Source organism: Aotus nancymaae, unplaced genomic scaffold (genome assembly GCF_030222135.1).
Source record: "Aotus nancymaae isolate 86718 unplaced genomic scaffold, 86718_ANA_hifiasm-v0.15.2.pri h1tg000022l_1, whole genome shotgun sequence".
In the NCBI taxonomy this organism is placed as follows: Eukaryota; Metazoa; Chordata; class Mammalia; order Primates; family Aotidae; genus Aotus; species Aotus nancymaae.
This window is the reverse complement of record NW_026988435.1, coordinates 1,680,340-1,703,315: the sequence shown is the minus strand read 5'-3', so window position 1 is coordinate 1,703,315 and position 22,976 is coordinate 1,680,340. Positions and strand designations below refer to the sequence as shown.

Genomic DNA, 22,976 nt, shown 5'->3' with positions numbered 1-22,976 from the left:
AACCTACAGAATGGGAGAAAATATTTGAAAACTGTGCATCAGACAAATGCAAGCAACCAAGAAACATGAAAAAATGCAAAACATCACTAAGCATCAGAGAAATGAAAATTAAAACTACAGGGAGATATCATCTCAGTCATCAGAATGGCTATTTTCGAGGCTCAGGGCACCTGTGCTCTTCATGACTTCTCAATCTTTATTCACATTGAGAAGCAGGTTCTTTCATTCTCTGGAATGCAGTTCACCTGGTACGGTAAGTTGTCCTCATTTTCAAACGTTCAGATTTTATCCTGCTATCCTTTCATATATGGTAGATTTTCTGTCCTTTCTAAGCATGTAACGGAAGTCAAGGAATTCTATATCCTCATGATCTATTAATATTTCTTACCTTCCCACAGCAGTGAACTTCCCATTCTAGTCTTCTGAAACAGAGTTAGCTAATAAAGAAAACTCATTTCTCCTTTAACCTTTTCCATGAATTTCAGACCATTCTGGGTTTTATTCTTTTCTACACAAATTTTACTCTTTATAGGTGTTCAATAAATAAATATAAACACTAATTTTAAAAATAATTTATTAATTTGATCTCTTCATTTAAAGGTACTATCTGATGTCTCCAAGTTCCTACCCAAGGATTCTATTGGATAGGGCTGGAAAAGTTCTGGAGAACATTCTTCTATTCCCTCTAGGCATCATGTCACAGGATGTCCTCACCAGAGCCAGAAGAGTGACTCTGAGTATAGGAATGAGGGGCTAGAGCGGACTGTGTGGCCCCTAGGCAGGGAGAGACAGGGCTGCAATTAAGTCTGGAGGGATTTAGGGAATTCACTGATTGTCCCAAACAGAAACTCATATTCCTTCCCCCTCCCATTCCATACTCAGCTGAAAGCGGGAGACAGGCAGAGAGACACCAAGCTGCTTTCTAGCTGACACCCAGTAGCTCTCTGATTATCTGCAAAGATTGGAAAAGGAACTTATAGATTACATGTAGATTTTCCAGAACTATTTACTCCTGGAGCCAGGAGTCTGTGAACATGTAGGTGAGATCTTGTAAGCAGCAGCCTTATCTCGATTGAGAATACGTGATTATAGTTTTAGGCCATGTGGATCTGGTCAAGTTTTGTGCTGCCTACTTCTCTTTGCTTCTGCAACTGGGCATTGCTGCAGAAAGGAAGAAATATGGAAGTGACCTCAGCTTTGATTTTTCTCCATCTGGGAGCCTGAAAATTCCAGTTTGCTTCCCTGAGGCCCTTTTCCTGTTGTGGAGGAAGGATGTGGAGTACAGGTCCTCCCCATAAAAGACAGAGGTAGCTACTTCACAGGGAAGACAAACAACCCAGCCGTGTCACACATTTAGGGAACAGACACTTTCAAAGATGTGCTTTCCTGCACCCATTAACGTTTTTGTCTCAGCCAAGCAGAAACTCTGGTGTCCCCATGCGCCGGAATAAAGTGCAGTATGGCTCAGGCTCAGGTTCAGGTTCTGCTGGGCACGCACAGCAGGCCACACACTCTCACATGCACCGGCTTCAGGTGTGGATCAGGGTCTTTCTCCCTAACTGGCTTCTGCTGTGATGTGGTAGGTCACCATTCTTCTGGCCTTAATACGAGAGGAGAAGAGGGGTGGAAGGATTGGTCTCCAGCTGAGAGCATCCAGGAGGAAGAGTGTGGGAATAAGGGTTATCAGCACAAGAGAAGAGGCAGGTGATCTCCAAGGTGTGTGGTCACGGCATAAAAGTGGAAGGTCACTCTCACTTTGCTGAAGTGGCACCATGGGAACCTTGGAGCTACCACTCTCCAGTCAGGCCACAGGCCCAAGAACAGCACCAGGCAGTATAAGGACATATGAGAATGGCATCACTGCACATAGTCCTGACAAGGTGACCTGTCCCTGCTCGGCGCAAACCACTTAGTGGGAACAGTAGCACCTTTCCTGCTTCCCTGTCTGGGCTGACGGTGAGGAACAAGTGAAATCAGGCAGACCAACGTGCTTTAAACCTGTAAAACTCTGTCCCAAGAAGCTATACGCCCTTTAGAGACTCCCTAGACATGAACAGAAACATAAAATGTCTGCCTTCCTACCTTTCCCTTGGTGACCATGGCTGAGCACATGCTCCAGCCTCTCGCTCAGGCGGTCACTGACAGTGACGGACTCCTCCAGGCACTGGTGCAGGTTCTGTGTCTCAGCAAGATTCTTTTCCAGCAGGTCGGCCCCTACTGCAAACCACCAGGACACAGGAGAGGTGTGAGGCAGGGAAGTCTGATCCTCCCTGGGCGGCTGTGAGGCCCACCTGGCATCTCTCTGTGAGATCCCTACCAATCTCCATCCTTCTGTCAGCTTCCCTCTCTCCCCTGGGCATTCAGGAAGCACCAGGCAACTTTACTTACATAGCTCCTGGGCTTTTAATCACGCAGTGGCCTCCTGTGAGGAAACACCACAGGCCTCCTCCCAGACAGAGTCTGCCAAGCACATCTAAGGGAGACGGACACTGGGTGAGAAACTGCTAAAGGCCTCTCGGCAGAACTGGCCTAGTAATGGGAAAGGCTGTCTACCTCCTGGCCACGGATAACAGTCCAGAGAGCCCCCCTCTCCACCTCATCCCTCTCCCCCACGATGGTCCCCGACTCAACAGCCTTTGAGAGAAAGACCCAGGTAAGTGCATATGAAACTAAACCAGGCTGTGAATAATGAGTGGCAGTGAATGTTCTCCTTTAACCAGCTTTGGCAAAGGGGAGCATGGAAGAGCCTCTGGATGTGTCAGGATCTGAAGGGGGGACAGGATGAGAAGGGAACAATCTCCAATGAAGGGTAAAGACGCACAGAGGGAGGAGGCTGAGAAGAGGCTTCCCCCACTGGGGGGTTTTGCGTGGGGTCTGGTTTTTCTCTGAGAATTTCAAGCGTCTTGTTGTTACACTACCTGGGACCCAGAAATGGAGCTGCTTCAAATGGTTCCTCTAAGCAGCTGCAGTCCTAGTGCTGGGTGCTAGCACGTCTGGCTCCAAGTCCAAAAGCAATGTTTACAGGGGCAGAATTGGCTCATGGTTGTATGCACAGTGAGTGTGAAACAGTGGAAGAGTGCGGAGGGGTGGGTGACTCTAGAAATTGTTTCCCATCCTACAGTAGCTGTTGACATAAGGAAGACCTTCCCCTCGGAAATCTGAGCTGAGCCTTCCAGGACAGTCTTACTCTAGGCCTAAGAGGGTTGGAGCACAGAGAGAAGGCAGCATTTAAATGTGAGGTCGCTCATCCTCCTTGTGGAGAACCTCAGAATGTCCCTGACTTCTCCTGCTCTCCTGCCCAGAGTGAGTTCCCAGATAGGGTGGCTAAGAGAAGACACTTGCGAGGAGCCAGCACTGAGCTGGTTCTCATTGTCTGGCGGATCCACATATTGTCCCATCATCTTTTATGAGCCAGGTTCTAACAGAGGCATCAAAAAATTCTCTGTCCAGGAAAGAAATGTGTCATTCCTATCAATGGGCTCGATTTCACCATGTGCCCCTTTGTGTTTTACCAGAGGTTTTGGAGTTGGGCCAGTACAAAGAGGAGGAGGCTGGGTCTCCAGATGCATCCATTTTTTGAGGGCTCATCTCACCCCATTGGCCATTGCTGCCATGTCATAGTGTCCTGCTCAGCTGGCAGGTGCCACTCAGATGATGGAAGGGCTGGGCAGACCTGGTTCCTCGGTTGCTGGGCAAAGCAGCTGAATCCACAGGAATGGCAGGGCGGGCATCTGTCCAGAAAGGAATCTGAGTGAGAAACCAACAGGGAAGTCATAAATGAAGTGTTTTAAAGGTAATTATAGTGAAATGAAGAGTGCCCTCCAAAAATTCACTCAGCGAATGATTTGTTCATTCAGTTCACTTGAACTGCAGAATGTGACCTTATTTGTAAATGGGGTTTTTGCAGATACAATAAGTTAAGATGAGGTGATACTGGATTGGAGGTAGGTCTTAAATCCAACAGGACTTACATCCTTATGAGAGGAGACACAAAGGTCAAGAGACACACAGAGAAGCCCATGTACCAAGAGGCAGAAATTGGGTGATGTGTCTACAAGCCAGAGGAACACCCCCAGAAACCACCAGAACTAGGAAGAGGCAAGGAAGGGTCCTTCCCTGGAGCCTTCAGAGGGAGCGTGGCCCTGCCGATGTCCTGATTTCAGATGTGTGACCTCCAGAACCGTGAGAGAATTCATTTCTGTTTGAAGATGCCCAGGTTGTGGTGCTTTGTTCTGGAAGCACTAGATAACGAATAAAGCAATCCTGGGAATAAAGATGAAGGCGAATGTCATCAGACTCTTTTCCCAGGGACTATCCATGTCACCCCAAAGTCACTGGCATTTCTTAGCCTATGACCTAAGCAGCAGTGGTTAGATGTAATATCTGAGCATCACCAGGCACACACAGGGGAAGTACGGGGCCCCTCTTCTCGCTTCCTTCATGATCCCCAATACTGGAATGATCCTGGGGAGGTACTTCAGAAATGTTTCTTCCAATTGTGGAGCTCATGGCCAGTCCTAGGAGTTCAGACAGTGAGGGGTGAAGCATTTTGTGGTCTGTGAGCAGGTGACTGTTTATTCAACAGTCTACGCCCTTGCCAGAAACAAACCAGCTCCTCCTGCCTGGAATTATTCTATGTTGAGGTTGTTGGAGGAGGAGGGAAAATGGCCTCCACTTCTGGACAGCGTGCAGAGATCCTGGACAGTGTCGCTTGCACTCCCGGTGGTTCTCATTCCGGCCTCGGCTGACTCTGGCCCTGCACTGAAGCTGAGGAGGTTTCTGTTTAAGGCAAGTGGTGATTTGGATTCTACCTAGAATGGCTCATGACACTGCAAAGATAATTCTTCTGTACAGTTCACATTGTCTGGCTCCTGTGCAAAGAATAGCTAGTGTACAGATTGCACCATCAGAAAATACATGGCATCTTACAGTTTAATGATGCCATGAGAACATGGCCAGATACTCTGGACCCTTCATTACTGTGTCCCTTTGAGAGAAAAAACCAGCTGGGGTGAGAGAGTCATAATTCAGAGAATGTTTATTTTGTTATGTTTATGTATTTATTTGTTTGTTTGTTTATTTTGAGACGGAGTTTCACTCTTGTTACCCAGGTGGAGTGTAATGGCATGATCTCAGCTCACTGCAACCTCCACCTCCAAGGTTCAAGCTATTCTCCTGCCTCAGCCTCCTGAATAGCTGGAACTATAGGCACCCGCCACCATGCCCAGCTAATTTTTGTATTTTTAGTAGAGACAGGATTTCACTATATTGGCCAGGTTGGTCTCGAACTCCTGACCCTGTGATCCACCCACTCAGCCTCCCAAAGTGCTGGGATTACAGGCATGAGCTACCACACCTGGCCAATTCAGAGAAGTTTAACAGTCTTTCCCTTTTCAAGGAGTATTATCAAGGGTTACGAACCGACAAGTTTCTCCTCTTAGCAGGTGGGTTGATGTTTCTGTTTGCCCTCAGCAACAGCACGTTCTTCTAGGAACTGGATATTTAAATCACTATCCAGCACATCTCTCCTCCCCCAGTGTAGAAAGTATCAGATACTAATCAGAATCACTGTGAAATAAAGAGTAAGGAAAACTATGTGAAGTCTTCAGTACAGTGCCTGACTTAAAGTAGGAACTCAGTCAAAATGTTATTCCCAACCCCTTTCAAACCTCCTTTATGCCAGAAAATCAGTTTACTCTCAAAGACGGCCATAGGAGGGTCTAAGTCTTACCTGTAACAGTGATCAGTGTTTTCCCATTCCCTGGTCACACCACACAGGGAACATGCTCTACACTGCAGATGGAAAGCAACAGAGACTTGGCTTTGGTGAGGAGAACTCAGCCTCACAGTGCAGCTGCTATGCCAGTGCACTGCTACTGGTTGATTGTTCTGGAAATTTTAGCTCAAAAAGCAAAGAGGAAGTGGTGATAAACAGTTGCCCGTCTGAAAGGACAGTGACTTCAAATGGGAAAGAGAAGGGCTTCGATCTCCCTCAGGAAAGAGAGTCATGGCAAAAAGTCTGGCTGGTGCTCTCCAGATGCGTCACTCCAGAGGCCACACCTCACTGCAGGCGGCAGAGGGATTGCAGGTGAGGTAAATGTGTACCTGCCTTTCTGCCACCTCCTGGGGCAGTGCTGAGGTTGAAACAAGTGCCTCTGGGCAACGGAGTCAAGGATGCAAATAAAACTGTGGGCCCCTTGGAACAGGTGATGTGCATCTCAAGCACAGCTCACCTGTTTATAAATTCTTAGCTAGAAGTGCAGGATGTATAAGGTCTTGTCCCATCTTCAGAGGCCAGGACTCTGTGCTCAGTGCATGGAGAAGAAAAGGTGGAATGGAAAGAACACTGGCTCCAGAAGCCCAGCAAAGAGGTGCTGAGAAGCAGTGAGCATCCTCTGTGTGCATCCCTGACCTCTCAGGCTACAGAGTGAAGTGCTCAGAACCTGAGCTTTGGGTCAGGTAGACTCAAATCTGTGTTACCCCAAACTTCTTTGTCTTCAGAAATTCCTTAACTTTACTGAGCCTCACTGTCCTCCACTAAAAAACCAGAACACCACTACTTACTTGAGGGGATCCCTGTGTCCATTAAATGAGGCAACATACGGGTAGTGGTCAGTACTGTGAGCATAATAGTCAGTACTGTGAGCATAGTAGGTGCTCAGTCATTGGGAAGTTCCTGTCTTTTCTTGGCTGCTATAGTCCTAGAGGAAACATTTTGTTGTTTTGTTCCTCAGGGTGAAATGAGAAATGGGAATAGTACCAGATCAAAGCCCATGTGGGCCAGGTGAGATGGCTCATGCATGTAAGCCCAGCATTTTGGGAAGCTGAGGCAGGTGGATCACCTGAGGTCCAAAGTTCGAGACCAGCCTAGCCAACATGATGAAACCTTGTCTCAACTAAAAACAGAAAACTTAGCTGGGGCTGGTGGTGAGCACCTGTAATCCCAGCTACTTGAGAGGCTGAGGCAGGAGAATCATTTGAACCCGGAAGCCAGAGGTTTCAGTGAGCCAGGAAAATGGCACTGCACTCCAGCTTGGGTGACAAGAGCAAAACTCGGTCTCAAAACAACAACAACAAAACCTTCATGGCTCATTCACTGCCTAAAATAGCCAATTAGGAAAAACATCAGATATAGCCAGGGACTACAAATAATTTCATGGTATTATCCACATTAGGATTTAATTCATCCCGACCTAAAGCTTCAAACAATAAAGCTTCAAACACTTTCCTCAGGAAGGAAATTAAAGCGAAAACTGAGCAGGAGAAAATGAAGTTCTGGTTTAAAACTTAATCTCCTCTTCCCATCTCTACCACGGCTACCCCAAGGACCCTCTCGGGGAAATTCTCATTCTCGTGGACATGCCGGTGGTGTTGATGACAGACTCAGCTTGAACCTCACAGCATGTCCCCATTTACTGATGGTTTAGAGGGTGTTATAGCAAGCTTATTAGGATGATGGATGGGATCTGTAATTTCACAAATAATAAAGATGATATAGTTGTGAACAGAAAATAGGAACCGTGGCAATTTATCCCAGGGATTCCAGGATCAGGTGCACAATGTCAGCAACATTCATGTCCCTAGTTTGAAAGATGATGTAATTGTGTTGCAGTGAAGAGGGACTATTTGACCCCTTTTCCCCTTCCCAACTCATGCCCCCCAAGTCCAGCACCATGGATGTGTCAGAGAGGATCTAGTGACTGATAACATGTGAGACTAGGAATGGAGAAAAGCTATGAAACCCTTGGGGCTCATGCTCAGCACTGAGTACCAGAGTTGTGCCCAACCAGGTACATCACGGTGGACCTACAGGGCCTGGCTGCCAAGATGCCACCTCGTGGCCTAGACAATGTGTGACACCAAAACCTGGAGCCCTGTGGTACTCACTGATGACAGTCACTGCAGGATGCACTTCCTGCTTTTCAAGCCACGGGGAGGTGCTGCTCAGGGAGTGATGGGGGCAGACTGGGTGTGGCTGCTGCATCGGATCTGGGGCTGAGTCTGGGACCGGGCATCCCGCTTGGTCTCTAGGACTTCCATCACTTTACCCACATTATGCATCTTCCTCAAGATACTAGTGGGATAAGAAGAAAAAATAAAGGTCACCTGAATGCCACAGCTCTACTAATGTGGAAGCTCAGAGGAGAAGTAAAGGGGAGGTCAAGGATCGTTCCTTCAGAGAAGAAGCCACACAATTCATTTCTGTTTAGGGACAGAGCATGGAGGAAAGGCGGGGGAGGGGAGAGCAGCAGTTGTCCGGTGCACTGGCTACAAACACCCCGAGGAAAAGAGAATCCTTAACGGGCCTTTGAAATAACACTCATGCTTCCTTCACAAGATACTCAGAGGCCCATAAGAGTTCGACTCCAGGCAGGCCAGGCGTGGTGGCTCACACCTGTAATCCCAGCACTTTGAGAGTCTGAGGTGGGCAGACCATAACATCAGGAGATCGAGACCATCATGGCCAATGTGGAAAAGCCCTGTCTCTACTAAAACATAAAAAATTAGCCAGGCATGGTGGCATGCACCTATAGTCCCAGCTGCTCGGGAGGCTGAGGCAGGGGAATCACTTGAACTTGAGAGGCAGAAGTTGCAGTGACCCAGGATTGTGCCACTTCATTCCAGCCTGGCGATAGAGCCAGACTTCTCAAAAATAAAAAAAAAAGTTCAACTCCAGTTATGGGCATGGTGGCTCAGCCCTGTAATCCCAGCAATTTGGGAGTCCGAGGCACGAGGATTGCTTGAGCCCAGGAATTCTAGACCAAACTGAGAAACGTAGTGAGATCCTCTCTCTACAAAAAAATAAAAATAGAAAATGAGCTGGGTGTGGTGGCACGCACCTGTAGTCCCAGCTACTCAGGAGGCTGAGGAAGGAAGATCCCTTTAGCCCAGGAGCTCAAGGATGCAGTGAGCAGTGATCGTGCCACTGCATTCCAGCCTGGGAAACAGAGCAACACCTCATCCCAAAAATAAAATAAAGTAAAATGTGAAAAAAAAATCTCAACTCAATCTGTGAACATAACTTGTTAAATAGCATTTGCCGTAGACCATTTAAACAAATTCCTGGAGCCTCACTGGTGTCTTGCAGTCTCTAGATCTCCCTCCCTGACTATAGAGACACAGTATAAACTGTTATTTACAAGGAAAATTTGTAGCTGTTTAACATCTGCCAGCAATCCTTGGGTCAACCTCGAGGAAATCAGATATAATCTTACTCTGGTCTTTAAACAAGGGAAACCAGAGGTGATCCCTGGAGCTTCAGAAGACTCTTCAGACCCAGATAGGCTACAGCAGCTCTATGTTGCTTAACTGGTGAATGAGTTGGTAAAAACAAAGGAATAATACATTTTTAAACAATTTTTAAATGAGACTGCCTTATCACTAAGGATACATACGTAATGGTTTAATAGATAAAGTATTTGTTTTTTACTGGCCATGTGAGCTCCTGTTTCTTTGAGCTTCTGGCTCTTGCTTCTGGATTCTTCACCAGATTACGTCTTCGATAGCCCCTGAAAATGTGGAGTTACCTGAGAGTCGAAGGCACCTGTCCTGCTTGATTCTTCTTACTTGTACAGTCATCTGAGAACAAAATTCAAAAAAACCAGTCATGATTTAAGCAGGTGTCACTTCCCAGACTGCAAACAGACATGGAGTTCCGTCTGGGACCAGGGACACTTTCCCAGGTCGTGGGTTGAGTATTGAGAGAGCTTGCCTGGCAGGCTTTCCTGAGCCCCCTGTGAAGGTTGCCATCTCCACTTGCTTTGCCCTGTGTCTTTATTCCCACAGATCATGGGACTCGTATCCAGCTGGCCTCTGGACCCCTCCAGCCAAAGCCTCCAAGTCCTGGCATGAGGCCAGCACCAGACCCATGGCTGTGTGTTCCACCGTAGCTTCCATGCAGAACCTCCCCCTTCCTCTGAAAAGACGAGACATCCCTGTCCCACCTGCCCTCAGGAGACAGCACACAACTCAAGCTTTCTGTTACTGTGTGGCCTTGGGTGCTTGAGGGGTAATTCCATGTAAGAAGCTCCCGAAACAGCTAATTTTCTCACCACCTTGTACTAGCACACAGAGTGCCTAAACCATGCCAAAGTCAGCAGGATTCTTTATCATTTTTTTGAAGTGCACCGATTAATGTTACCTATTTAATCCCCAGAAAAATCATGCAACATTCAGGGGCTGGTATAACTTTTTAGGTGGGAAAACAGAAATCAAAATCAATATGAACCTGTCCAGAGCTAGTAAAGAACACACAGGCTAGAGGTGGGGTCTTCGGATTACAGAAACCAGCTGCCACTGTTCCTTGTCTCTTTCTGCCAAACAGCTTCAGACAAATACCATCATCCCTGGGGAGGCCTCCTGCCCTAACATCTATATTCCACGAGGGATGGAGGGGCTGGTGATTGTCATGACATCCTCACCCAATGTGTTTCTTCTGGGAGCACCTCACCAGCCAGTCCTGACTCTGTCATGTCCTAAGGTGGTGATTACAAAGCAGGACACCAGGTTGAAAATGACTTGTGAATAGGGGTGGGCTTCTCTGAACTCAGGACCTTGGGGGAGACTGGAAGCCTTCCTAAGCTCTGTGGCCAACTCACCCGTGCTGAATTTTCTGGCAAGACTCTCTGCCAGCTGGCCGTCTTTGGCCACCGGCTCGCAGAAATGCTGCTCCATATAGTGGTCAGTGCTATTGCTCCTGAATAGCTCCTCAAAGGTCTTTACTGTGTTCTTGACATGCCGGATGAGCAGAGAAGAGCTGCTGTCCTGATCTGCATCTTCTGCCATAGATGGGTTAACTCTTGAGCCTCATCCTGCGTCAAAAAAAAGCAGACAAGAGAAGTAAAGGTAGAGAGGTATACCTGTTAGGTTATAGCGCTTTAGGAGAGGGGACTGGAGAGTATCAGCACAGGAGCCCACACCCTGAATTCTAGCATATGTTTAGTGTCCCGAATATGGTAAAAGGAACCAAGGAAGGAAAAGAAAACGATCTTTATGTGAAAGATCCCTTCCAAGATTGTCACTTTCTCTGCTGCTTGCTAAAGAAGAAAAATCACATGATCATGTTAATAGATGAAGAAAAAGCATTTGACAAATTTCAACACTCATTAATCATCAAAACTCTCATCAAAGTGAGATAGAGAACTTCCTTAACTTGATAAAGAACATCTCTAAAAACTCTACATGAATGTCATACAAAAACTAGACGCCACTTTGGGAGGCCGAGGCGGGTGGATCACGAGGTCAAGAGATCGAGACCATCCTGGTCAACATGGTGAAACCCCGTCTCTACTAATACAAAAAATTAGCTGGGCACGGTGGCGCGTGCCTGTAATCCCAGCTACTCAGGAGGCTGAGGCAGGAGAATTGCCTGAACCCAGGAGGCAGAGGTTGCGGTGAGCCGAGATCGCGCCATTGCGCTCCAGCCTGGGTATCAAGAGTGAAACTCCGTCTCAAAAAAAAAAAAAAAACTAGACGCTTTCTCATTAAGATCAGAAATAAGGCTGGACACGGTGACTCATGCCTGTAATCCCAGCACTTTAGGAGGCTGAGGTTGGTGGATCATGAGGTTAAGAGTTCAAGACTAGCCTGGCCAAGATGGTGAAACCCCGTTTCTACTAAAAATACGAAAATTAGCCAGGCATGGTGGTGGGCACCTGTAATCCCAGCTACTCAGGAGACTGAGACAGAGAATTGTTTAAACCCAGGAGGTGGAGGTTGCAGTGAACCTAGATAGTGCCACTGCACTCTAACCTAGGCTACAGAGCAAGACTCCATCTCAGAAAAAAAATAAAGATCAGCGATAAGGCAAAGTTTTCTCCTCTTACCACTCCTTTTCAACATCATACTGGAAATCCTAGCTAATGCAGTCAAATAAGCAAAGGAAATAAACGGTATGCAGAGTAGAAAAGAGGAACTAAAACTGCCTGTGTTCACACATGACGCAGTTATCTATGTATTATAGAAAATCTGCAACCTCATGACACCCCATCTCTGCTGAAAACACAAAAATTAGCCAGGCATGGTGGCATGTGGTCATAATTCCACTACTCGGGAGGTTGACGCAGGAGAATTGTCTGAATCCAGGAAGCGGAGGTTGTAGTGAGCTGAGATCGTGCCACTGCACTTTAGCCTGGGCAAAAAAGCAAGACTCTGTCAAAAAGACAGGAAGGAAGAAGGAAGGAAGGAAGGACGGAAGGAAGGAAGGAAGGAAGGAAAGAAGGAAGGTAGGAAGGAAGGAAGGAAGGAAAGAAGGAAAGAAGGAAAAAGAAAAGAAAAAAGCTGAAAGAACTGACAGAAAAAATCTCCTGGAACTAGTAAGTGATTATGTCAAGGTCAAATCTAACAAAACATGTACAAGATCTGTATGGGGAAAACTATAAACCTCTGTTGAGAGAAATCAAAGAAGGACTAAATACACAGAGAGATATTCTGTGTTCATGGACAGGAGTCTGAATATTGTCAAGATGTCAGTTCTTCCCAACTTGATCTAAAGATTCAACACAATCCCAGTCAAAATATCAGCAAGATATTTTGTGGATATCAACTAATAGATGCTAAGGTTTACATAGAGAGGCAAAAGACCCAGAATGCACATCACAATATGGAGAAGGAACAGAGGGCTGATACGACCTGACTTCAAGACTTACTGTAAAGCTACAGTAATCATGGCAGTATGAGATTTGTGAAAGAATAGACAAAGAAGTCAGTGGAACGGAATAGAGATTCCAGTAGACTCCAAAATACAGCAGATTGATCACACTCAAAATGGATCATAGACCTAAATGTCAAACATCAAACTATAAAAACTGCTAAAAGATAACAATGGCAGAAAATCTAGATGACCTTGGGTTTGGTGATGACTTTTTACTTATTTTATTTATTGATCTAAGGATTCAATGTGATACCACAACTTTAATTTAGGACAGAGTCTCTAAGTAAATAAATAAATGATTTTCTTTATTTACTGTAGTGCAGTGGCATGATCATGGCTCTCTGTAGTCTTCCCTGCGTGTGATCATGGCATGATCATGGCTCACTGCAATGAAACTCTTGGGCTTAAGTGATCCTCTTGCCTCAGACTTCCAAAGTGCTGGGATTACAGGTATGAGCCACAGAGTCCAGCTACGTGATTACATTTCAGTTATAAAACAAAAGGCATGATCCATGAAAGAAATAAATGATAATCTGGACTTTATTAAAATTAAACACTCCTGCTCTGCAAAAGACTCATCAAGAAAATTAGAAGACAACAAACTGTTTGCAAAAGACACATCTGGTAAAGGACTGTTATCCCAAATACACAGAGAACTCTTAAATTCAACAATAATGAACAACCCAATAAAAAATGGGCAAAAGAGGCTGGGCGCGGTGGCTCACGCCTCTAATCCCAGCACTTTGGGAGGCCGAGGCGGGTGGATCACGAGGTCAAGAGATCGAGACCATCCTGGTCAACACGGTGAAACCCTGTCTCTACTAAAAATACAAAAAAAATTAGCTGGGCAAAGCGGCACACACCTGTAGTCCCAGCTACTTGGGAGACTGAGGCAGGAGAATTGCTTGAACCCAGGAGGCGGAGGTTGCAGTGAGCCGAGATCGTGCCATTGCACTCCAGCCTGGGTAACAAGAGCGAAACTCCGTCTCAAAAAAGAGAAAAAAAAATAGGCAAAAGACACCTCACCAAAGATGATGTTCAGATGATAAACAAGAACATGGAAAGATGCTCACATCATATGCCATTAGGGAGTTGAAAACTAAAACATTGAACCACCCTACACCTATTTGAATGGCAAAATCCAGAACACCGATAATACCAAATGCTGGTAAGCATGAGGAACAACAGGTGTTCTCATTCATTGCTGGTGGGAATGCAAAACAGTAAAGTCCCTTTGGAAGACAGTTTGGCATTTTCTTGTGAAATGAAACATACTCTTACCAAATGACCTAGCAATCTGCTCATCAGTATTTACCCACATGAGCTGAAAATTTATGTTCACACAAAAACCTGCACATGGTGTTTATAGCAGCTTTAGTCATAACTGCAAAAACGTGGAAACAGCCAAGATGTCCTTCAGTAGGTGAATGGGTAAGTTTTTGGACATGCAGTCAATGGAATATTATTCAGTACTAAAAAGAAATGAGCTGTGAAGCCATGAAAAGACATGAAAGAAACTTAAGTGTATTATGACATGAAAGAAGCCAATCTAAAAACGCTACATACTGTGTGACTCTGACTATATGACACTATGGAACACGCCCAGCGGTGGAGACAGTATAAAGATCAGTGGTTGCCCGGTGCTGGGGAAAAGGAGAATGAATACGCAGAACACAGAGCATTTTTAGGGCGGGGAATAGTCATTCTTTATTATAATGGTGGATACATGCCATTATACATTTATTCCTGTGTCAAAACCCATAGAATATATACCACCAAGAGTGAACCCACTGCAAACTGTGGACTTTGGGTGATGATGATGAGTCAATGGAGGTTTGCTGAGTGTAACAAAGATTATCACTCGGAGACAAGATACTGAGTGAGGAAGGCTGTGTGTGCAGGGGCAGGGGGCGTATGGGAACTCTCTGCTACTTGCCACTCAAGTTTACTGTGAACCTCAAACTGCTCTAAGAAAGTCTATTTAAAAAAATACTTATCACAGGAGTATGAGTTTTAAAAATATATTTGACAAAGTGGGTGTAGTGTGGGCTTTGTGGATTGGGAACACGGGATTCTAATGTTATCTCTGCCAGAGGCTATTACTATGCAACTTTGATCAAATGACTATCACTTGGGGCCTAAGTGTTCTTGCTTCTAAAATGAGGAAATGGGACTAACTGACTCTAGAGGTTTTGTTTTGCTTTGTTTTGTTTTTGCGTTTTTGTTTTTGAGATGGAGTGTCACTCTGTCATCCAAGCTGGAGTGCAGTGGCATGATCTCAGCTCACTGCAATATCCGCCTCCCAGATTCAAGCAATTCTTCTGCCTGAGCTTCCTGAGTAGCTGGGATGACAGGTGCCCACCACCATGCTTCGCTAATTTTTGTGTTTTCATTAGAGACTTTCACCATGTTAGCTGGGCTATCTCAAACTCCTGCCATCAAGTGATCCGCCCGCCTCAGCCTCCCAAAGTGCTGTGCATTACAGGCGTGAACCATCATGTCCGGCCTAGAGTTATTTTACATCTAACTAACATTATTCTCTGGATCAAAGAAATTTAAGGGGAATATATTGGGGAGTGACCTCATGGAGCATGAAGCAGGATTTGAATCACTTCCAAAGCTGTTCACCACTTAGGCAAATTAGTGGCAAGTTAGTATTTTCAGTAACTGGTGCTCACAGGCAAATGTGTAATGGATTAACCCCATATTATTTAAATGCTTCCAAAAAGCAGTAGGAAAATGGCCATTAAAGACAAACTGACAAATCTAGCCAACAGGCAACTGTTTGACAATTCTGTCAGCTTATTTTAAAAACTAAACTTATCAAAATTGCCATTCCGGAAGCCAGGGACTGAGTTTCCATAGAGGATGGAGTAGAATGGAGGGACCTCTGTATAAATCTACCTCCCCGGGCACTGGGATGGCTCAGCATTCACCAGAGTAACATATGAAGAAATAGGAGATTCCTACATGTTCCTGTGGATCCAGAAGGACCATTCACATGGCTGGAAGATTTCCAGCTCAGGTACCCATGGAGACCAAATATTTGGTGAATACACACAATGGTAGTTAGAATAAAACCAAATTTCTCTGAATAATATAAAGTCATTACTCATAAAAATTTTACAGATTTTTATCTAAAGAAATTCCCAGGAAGGTGTTAAGAGCAAGTCCTACAGTTAAGGTATGGAGGCTGGATGCAGGCCCTGAGAGCTGCTCTGATGACCAATGACTTAATGCTGATAGTGGGAAGTCTCTTACCCACTGTGGGATACAGAGGAGAATTCTGCTTCCTCAGGCCAAGGCTTCTGCCCATCCACTCCCTTCTTATCAAGTCCCTTCTTCTCTGAGGGCTGATGCATCCCAGCCTTCAGTTGGAGCATTTTCTCATGAAGAGCTCTCTTACAGCCATCTTTGAAAGGAAGGACAGAGAAGAAAGATGTCTATGTCTCCACAATGGCCAGGTTTTTCTCAAAAGCTACCTAAAGGAATTGAAACAACGTCGTGGCTGACAGAAGTTGGATTATTAGTGGAGATCCTGTAGGAGGATGGAATCTCAAGAGCAGAGCCCACAAGGAAGTAAAGAGTGAGCCTACAATGTGCCCCCTTGAGGAGAACATCCTCAGCCAGGAGGACCCAGCCACCCACTGGGGAAGGGAGAGATACAGCAGGTACTGGGAACCGGGGGTGCTGTGATGAGGAGGAAGGGGAGGGTCCACAGGTGTTTCAGAAGAAAATACAGGCAAATGATGAAACAAATGAATGAAAACAAACGAGGTTTAAATTGAGCTAAGGGATGAGTACTTTTGTTTCTTATAGTTGAGATAAGGGACCCAGGGAGGTTGCCAACCAATTTCTAACCACAGCAAAACAGCCTAAGCATGCCTCTCCTTGAAAGCATCCAAACATTTTCTCAGCACATTTTATTTTCTTGAGGACAGTTTCAATAAAAACATTTCTTGTGGCTTTCCCTAAATGAATTTCATTTTAACTTCTGGTGATTCTTACTGTCCCTTTTTAGGAACTCTCCAGGTTATCATTTCCTACATTCTTACAAGAGTATAGCGACCAAAACTGGAGCATAACCATCTAAGTATGACTGATACATTTAGCGTCATGCTGTATTACCTTTAATACATGATAAATAACATATCCCAATGTGATACTTGTTTCCTTTCCCTTGCAGTAGCAATGTGTAGGGGTTTCCTTTAATATGAGGTCAATTTTAACCTTCCCAACTCCCACCTCGCCCACCTTTGCATGCACTCATGGGAAGGCTCAGTCTATATTTGCTTTGCCCACATTCCTACGCTATAAACCTCTAGGCCTCCCCATTTGTGAGGTATCACATTTTGGAGGGTATTGAACTTTAATTTCCATCTCCTTTGCACCCCTATCCATGAAAACTGCTTTCAGGCACTCTCCGTTAGCCTCTCACCAGCACAGAGCTGAATTTGCAAATGCCTTGAGGGGGAAACCTTTACGATGTGTTCAGTTCATGTCTTAATTCACTCTAGAATCTTGGCTTTTCAAGTCAGAATAACTGGACAGATCCACATGTTACCACTCCCCACCCTCACGAGGTTACTCAAAGTGCTGCTGTTTTCTCTGACTCTTAACTGCTGCCCTCTCCCCAGCTTCTCACCCTCTTGACCTTTGCCAAGAACTAGCAAATGCCTTGAGGAGGAAAAAATTGTTTCAGCCCAATGAGAGCTTCTCTGTCTCTCTCTACACCCCCTTTCTGTAGCTGGCCCTGTGGATCCTAGCTTTTCAAAGACTTCAAACAGAATTCCTTTAAACCAGATTATATCTATGTCTTTTCAAAGGGAATGCTGGTTTGCTACAAAATTCCATGGTAACTGAAAGAGCAAATCTACAAATTCCAGGAAAACCAAATTTTCCTACTTTGATTTCTGAAGAAAACAAAAACAGAGAAGAGGTCCCTGGTAGGTACATACTTGCATTTTTCTTGTATTTCTTGGGTTAAGTTTGAATGGATATTAAAGGCTCTTGCTAGAATCATGTGCAAAAGATTGTCCACCATGAGCTAAGCAATCATGCCCGTCCAAGGTCCAAGAATTTGATGAGGTTGGATCCAGTCCCCTGATGCACTAACAGAGATCCTGTAGGAGGACAGGATTCTACCTCTATAGGATTCTACGTGCTATAGGATTCAACATCTGCACTTTGAGTAGACCCTTCAAGTAACCAGTTTTTCAGACACCTGGACATTAATGTGGGCAGAAGAGGTCAACCAAACCATTGAACACTCCTAATTTATTTTAGGGAATGTTGAAAGTTCTCACTGGTACAGTTAGAAACGAAAACAAAGACATAATAATAGTAATAACTGATTGAAGAGCATTATTCTGTGACTGGCATGGTTCCTAAGTGCTTTACTGTGGAGTAACTTATTTTGTGCACATAGCAAGCTTGTAAGGTAGTTGAGTTTTTTGTTTGCTTGTTTTTTGTTGTTTCCTGAGATGGAATCTCAGTCTGTCACCCAGGCTGTAGTGCAGTGGTGTGATGTTGGCTCACTGCAACCTCTGCCTCCCGGGTTCAAGGGGTGCTCCTGCCTTAGACTCCCAAATAGCTGGAACACAGGTACCTGCCACCACACCCAGCTAATTATTGTATTTTTAGTAGAGATGGGGTTTCACCATGTCAGCCAGGGTGGTCTCAAATGCCTGACCTCAGGTGATCCATCCGCCTTGTCCTCCCAAAGTGCTGGGACAGGCTGAGTCACCACGCCCGGCTGATAGTGTAGATTATTACAACCCCTTGATGCAGATGAGAACATTGTACTGAAAGGCTGAACTTACCTCTCCAAGGGTCCCAACATCTCGATGACAGTGAGAGCCAGGACTCATCCAGGCAATTTGTCCTCCAAACCCTTGCTCTGAGCCATTAGGCTTGGTGGTAGCTATGAAGACTCCACTAAGACGTGCATTTCCTCCTTGCTCAACCTCCAAGATTTCAAGGAGAAAATGGAAATGAAAAGTGAAGCCCACAAGGGTGTCTATAATTTTAAAAAGAAGGAAAGAAAATTACCATTGTTGGTGAGGATGCAGAAAAACTGGAACCCCTGTGCACCTTTGTTGCTGGGAATATATTAGGTTGGTGCAAAAGTAACTGCGGTTTTTGTCTTTACTCTTAATGGTAAAAATTGCAATTACTTTTGCACCAACCTAATAAAATGGTACGGCTACTGTGGAAAACTATATGGTGGTTTCTCAAAATATTAAAAATAACTATGACAATGCAACAATTCTACTTCTGGGTATACATGCAACAGAACTGAAAGCAGGGACTCAGAGACATTCGCACAATTACATCCATAGTACTATTACTCCCAATAGCTAAAAAATGAAAACAATCCAATTGTCCAACAACAGGTACATCAATAAACACAATGTGATATATACATGCAATGGAATATTATTCAGCCTTAAAAAAGAAAAGAAATTCTGACACATGCTACAGCATAGATAAACCTAGGGACATTGTGCTGAGTGAAATAAACCAGTCACAGAAGGAAAAATCCATGTGATTCTGTTTATATGAAGTCCCTAAAGGAGTCAAATTCATAGAGACAGAAGACAGAATGGTGGTTGTGCCAGGGGCTAGGGAGGGAAGAATGGGAGATTAATGGGTATAGGGTTTAGGAACTTTCATCTAAGAAAGTAGAATATTGGATGCCAAAATTTCAGTTTTCATTCTGTTCGAAGATCCCTTTAGCTAGAGCAATATATTGAAGTTACGGTTCTTAAGGGAAAATCATTGTGTATGGAGATCATCCTTGTGGATAAAAAGTGCATCAATAGTAGATCAAAGGATATCCCACTTTTGCAAGATATTGACAACTGTTGGACCCGTAGGATTTTACCTAGTGTTAGATAGATAAGATGTGAACCACTTCCCAACACTGCAGACTCAAATACCAGGAAATATTAAGAATCTCAGGACAGACAAATAGCCCATTAAAAAAGACTCACAGAATGGATAAGCTTTCCTCTACCACCTAACACAGAATGTATCCCAGTTAACCACTATGCCCAGATGTTCATTTCATAGAATCAAAACCAGAATGTTGATCACTGATTGGGAAAAAATAATTGACAATGTACAAATGAGAGAGAGAGAAAAAAATACTTGTCTAAGAATTACATTTAGAGTCTAAAAGTCAAACAGTTCAATTTCTACTCATGAGATGTAACACATGAATTGAGGAACATATGCCAATACCTCTGAGATTACGAGTCTGTATGGGATGCCCATAAGGTGCTGGATTCTGTTAGCTACAATGATGTGTCTCAGGTGGGCAAATCTTTGTGGAAATAGCAAGAAAAAAGAGAAACTGTCAATGAATAATGTAGAGACAGTGTAGTGGTTAGTTTTATGTGTCAACTTAGCTAGACCACAGTGCCCAGGTATGTGGTTAAATATGATTCTGGAGGTCTCTGAGAAGGGGCCTTTTGAATGAGATGAACATTTCTATTAGTAGATTTTGAGTAGAGCAGCTTCCTCTACTTGATGTGGGTGGACCTCATCCGATCAGTTGAAGGCCTGAATAGAAAGAGATTGACCTTCCTGGGAGAAGAGGTAACTACCAACAGAACATCTTAGTACTCGAATAACAACTCTTCCCTGGTCTCCAGCCTGCCTCCCTTCAACTTTCCCAATCATGTGAGCTAACTCCTTAAAATAAATAAAGATAGGTAGATAATAGATAGATGGATGATTCTGTTTCTCTGGAGAACCTTGACTAACACAGACAGCATACTAATTCACCCTTGCCATTTATAGAGGAAATAGTGGAGGAATAAGCGTCAGGAACCAGGAAGGTTTTTCTTCCCTTGTGTAAACTGCTTGGCACAAAGCTATTAAAGAGGTGACTCTGGCTTGGTCTTCTCCAGACCTGGTCACCACAGAAACAAGTTGTAGTTATACAAAATATCTTGAAAGTTTAGCTGAAAAGCAGATGGGGCAATACCCTACTGCTTAATGTCCACCATGTCATCTGTCGTACTTCCCCGTAGTTAAGTCAGGAGGGCAACATTCTCTTTATTTCTTTGTGTGTGTGTGTGTGTGTGTGTGTGTGTGTGTGTGTGTGAGATGCAGTCTTGCTCTGTGGTCCAGGCTGGAGTGCAGTGGTGTGATCTCGGCTCACCGCAACTTCTGCCTCCTGGTTTCAAGTGATTCTCATGCTTCAGCCTCCTGAGTAGCTAAGATTATAGGTGTAGGCCATCACACCCAGCTAATTTTTGTCTTTTTAGCAGAGATGGGGTTTTGCTATGTGGGCAAGGCTGATCTCAAACTCCTGACCTTAGGCAATCTGCTCACCTTGGCCTCCCAAAGTGCTGGGATTACAGACATGAGCCACAGCTCATGGCCCTTTTATTTGATCATGAGACAGATGTATAGAAAGTTTATTGTGCTAGCAAGACTATGAAGAAAAGGAATCTCTCAGATGAAAAAATAAACTGGAATATATGTTGGTGCCACTTCTACAGAAGGCAGATTTACAGGCCTTATTATGTAAAATAAAAAATGTGTACTGTAGCCGCTATGATACAGCAATTGCACTTCCAGGACTCTACCCTATAGAAATTATCAAGTAATAAAAGATATTGGTACAAGAATGATGACTGCAGCATGATTTGTAATTGTAAAATCATGGAACCAACTTAATTTCAAAAACAACATGTAAAGAGTTAGATGATGGAATAAGCAAAAGAAGAAATGCCTTCATCAAAAATAATGCAAATGATAATAATCTTGATTCTACTGATAACATTATTGATTGAGCAATTATTAAATCTAGGCACATCCTGCAAATAAGGTTTTATTACCATCGTTGAAAAAAATATTGAGATACAAAAAGCTTGTCAGTAGCCCAAGGACACAGAGAAAAAGAAAAAAGATTTCACCCAGAACCCCTGCACAGGTCACACAGTCTCTCTTGTTCCCTGGTCCAAGAACTTCTGTACCTTCCAACTACATTTCTTCCCAGCACAAACTTCTGGGAGGATGAGAAGCAGCCACTAGATGACCGGAGGGAAAGTGAGGTATTTGCCTTCAAGGGAGCAGACCACCTTGGGAATTATAAAAGGTCAATGACAATAACGTCCCTGGATGGGCTCGAACCACCAACCTTTTGGTTAACAGCCAAACGCGCTAACCGATTGCGCCACAGAGACACAGATGGAAGTATTCTTTCATTCTAAAAGAGGGCAAGCTGTCACTAAATGCTAGCTAGCACCGTCTGCCTTTTGCAAAATGACGGAGTCATCTCCAATGCCTCGGAAAGCCGGAGCAGTCAGAGGGACGAAACCTGTGAATTGTCAAGTTTGACCTGTGCTTTGGGTGATTCTGAAACGCCCCGCGCCCCGCCTTGCCCCGCTCACCTGCCTCAGAAGGCAGCGCCTCCGGAGACGCCAGGATCGCGACTCCTGTCAGAGCGACTTGGGCCCCAGGGAAGCTGACCGCCCAGGGCGCTCAGTGAGGACTTGTTGAATTAATAATACACTTGAGAGACTGAGTGTACAATCGGACAATGGCCGGACTGTATATATAAAAATAGAACTCTGATCTACAAACTGGGGCCACCTGCCCAGGAAATCAACCTCCTTATCTACAAATAAACAACCGGGGAAGCCAGCCTGCTATTATACAAGTCAGACTTGCTGGGAGCCAGACGATTTAGCGTCCGTAACAATCCTCTGGAAAGGGCCTGAGCTTGGTTAGTAACTGACACTTTCCCTAATTTATGTTCCCACTTGCAAGGTAGGACCCACCAGGGAAAGCCAAATATGCACCCCTAACCAAGCACACAGGATGCCTCGCTTCCAGTTAGCCCGTGGGCAGGTTCCCCACACCAACAGCCTCCACTCAGGGCTCACCTGAAGCCTTCGCTGTCCTCAGCTGTAAAGCCGTCCCACTCCTCTGCCTGCCTGCAAAGCTTTCTCAAAATGCAAGTGCCGGTGGCTGACGCCCTTGCGTCGGAATAAATGACCATTGCTTTTCCATTTGCTTGGCCTTCATTTCCACACTTTGTCATCTTTAAGCTTTTATTCCTCTGAAGCATTCTGAGAGTGGAAAAGAAATGAAAGGCTTTTTCAAAGGGGGAAGTTCTTTTTTAAAAGGCTTTCTTCTGGTCGGTTGATTTCCAAGTGTGCAATGTCCCATGGGGTAGGCAACAAAGGGGCCTGGAGTGCCCCATCTGCGCTGCTGCAGCTCCCCGCGCTCAACAGAACGGAGATCTGAGGGGTCTGTGGGGTCAGCGGGCAAGAGCAGGAGAGGGGCAGGGACCAAAGGAGCCATG

General features: G+C 44.8%; 1 protein-coding gene and 1 non-coding gene across 7 annotated transcripts; both read right to left on the bottom strand.

Annotated features, from left to right (window-relative positions):
• Positions 1-567: 567 nt before the first annotated feature.
• LOC135276345 (myomegalin-like) lies at positions 568-22,735 on the bottom strand. Of its 6 annotated transcripts, none has more exons than XM_064379953.1 (11): positions 22,555-22,735; positions 18,475-18,671; positions 15,914-16,064; positions 10,599-10,811; positions 9,528-9,579; positions 7,888-8,074; positions 5,422-5,568; positions 3,513-4,241; positions 2,389-2,473; positions 2,083-2,217; positions 568-1,600 (listed from the first exon to the last, which is right to left on the bottom strand). In XM_064379953.1, exons 4-6 carry the CDS (start codon positions 10,783-10,785, stop codon positions 7,945-7,947), a joined length of 369 nt encoding a protein of 122 aa, XP_064236023.1. In that variant the 5' UTR covers positions 10,786-10,811; positions 15,914-16,064; positions 18,475-18,671; positions 22,555-22,735; the 3' UTR covers positions 568-1,600; positions 2,083-2,217; positions 2,389-2,473; positions 3,513-4,241; positions 5,422-5,568; positions 7,888-7,944. The 6 variants fall into 6 exon arrangements, with proteins under 6 accessions (XP_064236023.1, XP_064236021.1, XP_064236020.1 ...); XM_064379951.1 differs by lacking the exon at positions 22,555-22,735 and adding an exon at positions 22,060-22,169; XM_064379950.1 differs by lacking the exon at positions 22,555-22,735 and having other exon boundaries at positions 3,513-4,263; positions 18,475-20,371.
• TRNAN-GUU (transfer RNA asparagine (anticodon GUU)) lies at positions 21,779-21,852 on the bottom strand. The gene has a single exon. It is a non-coding gene; the product is annotated as a tRNA-Asn (tRNA).
• Positions 22,736-22,976: the final 241 nt, after the last annotated feature.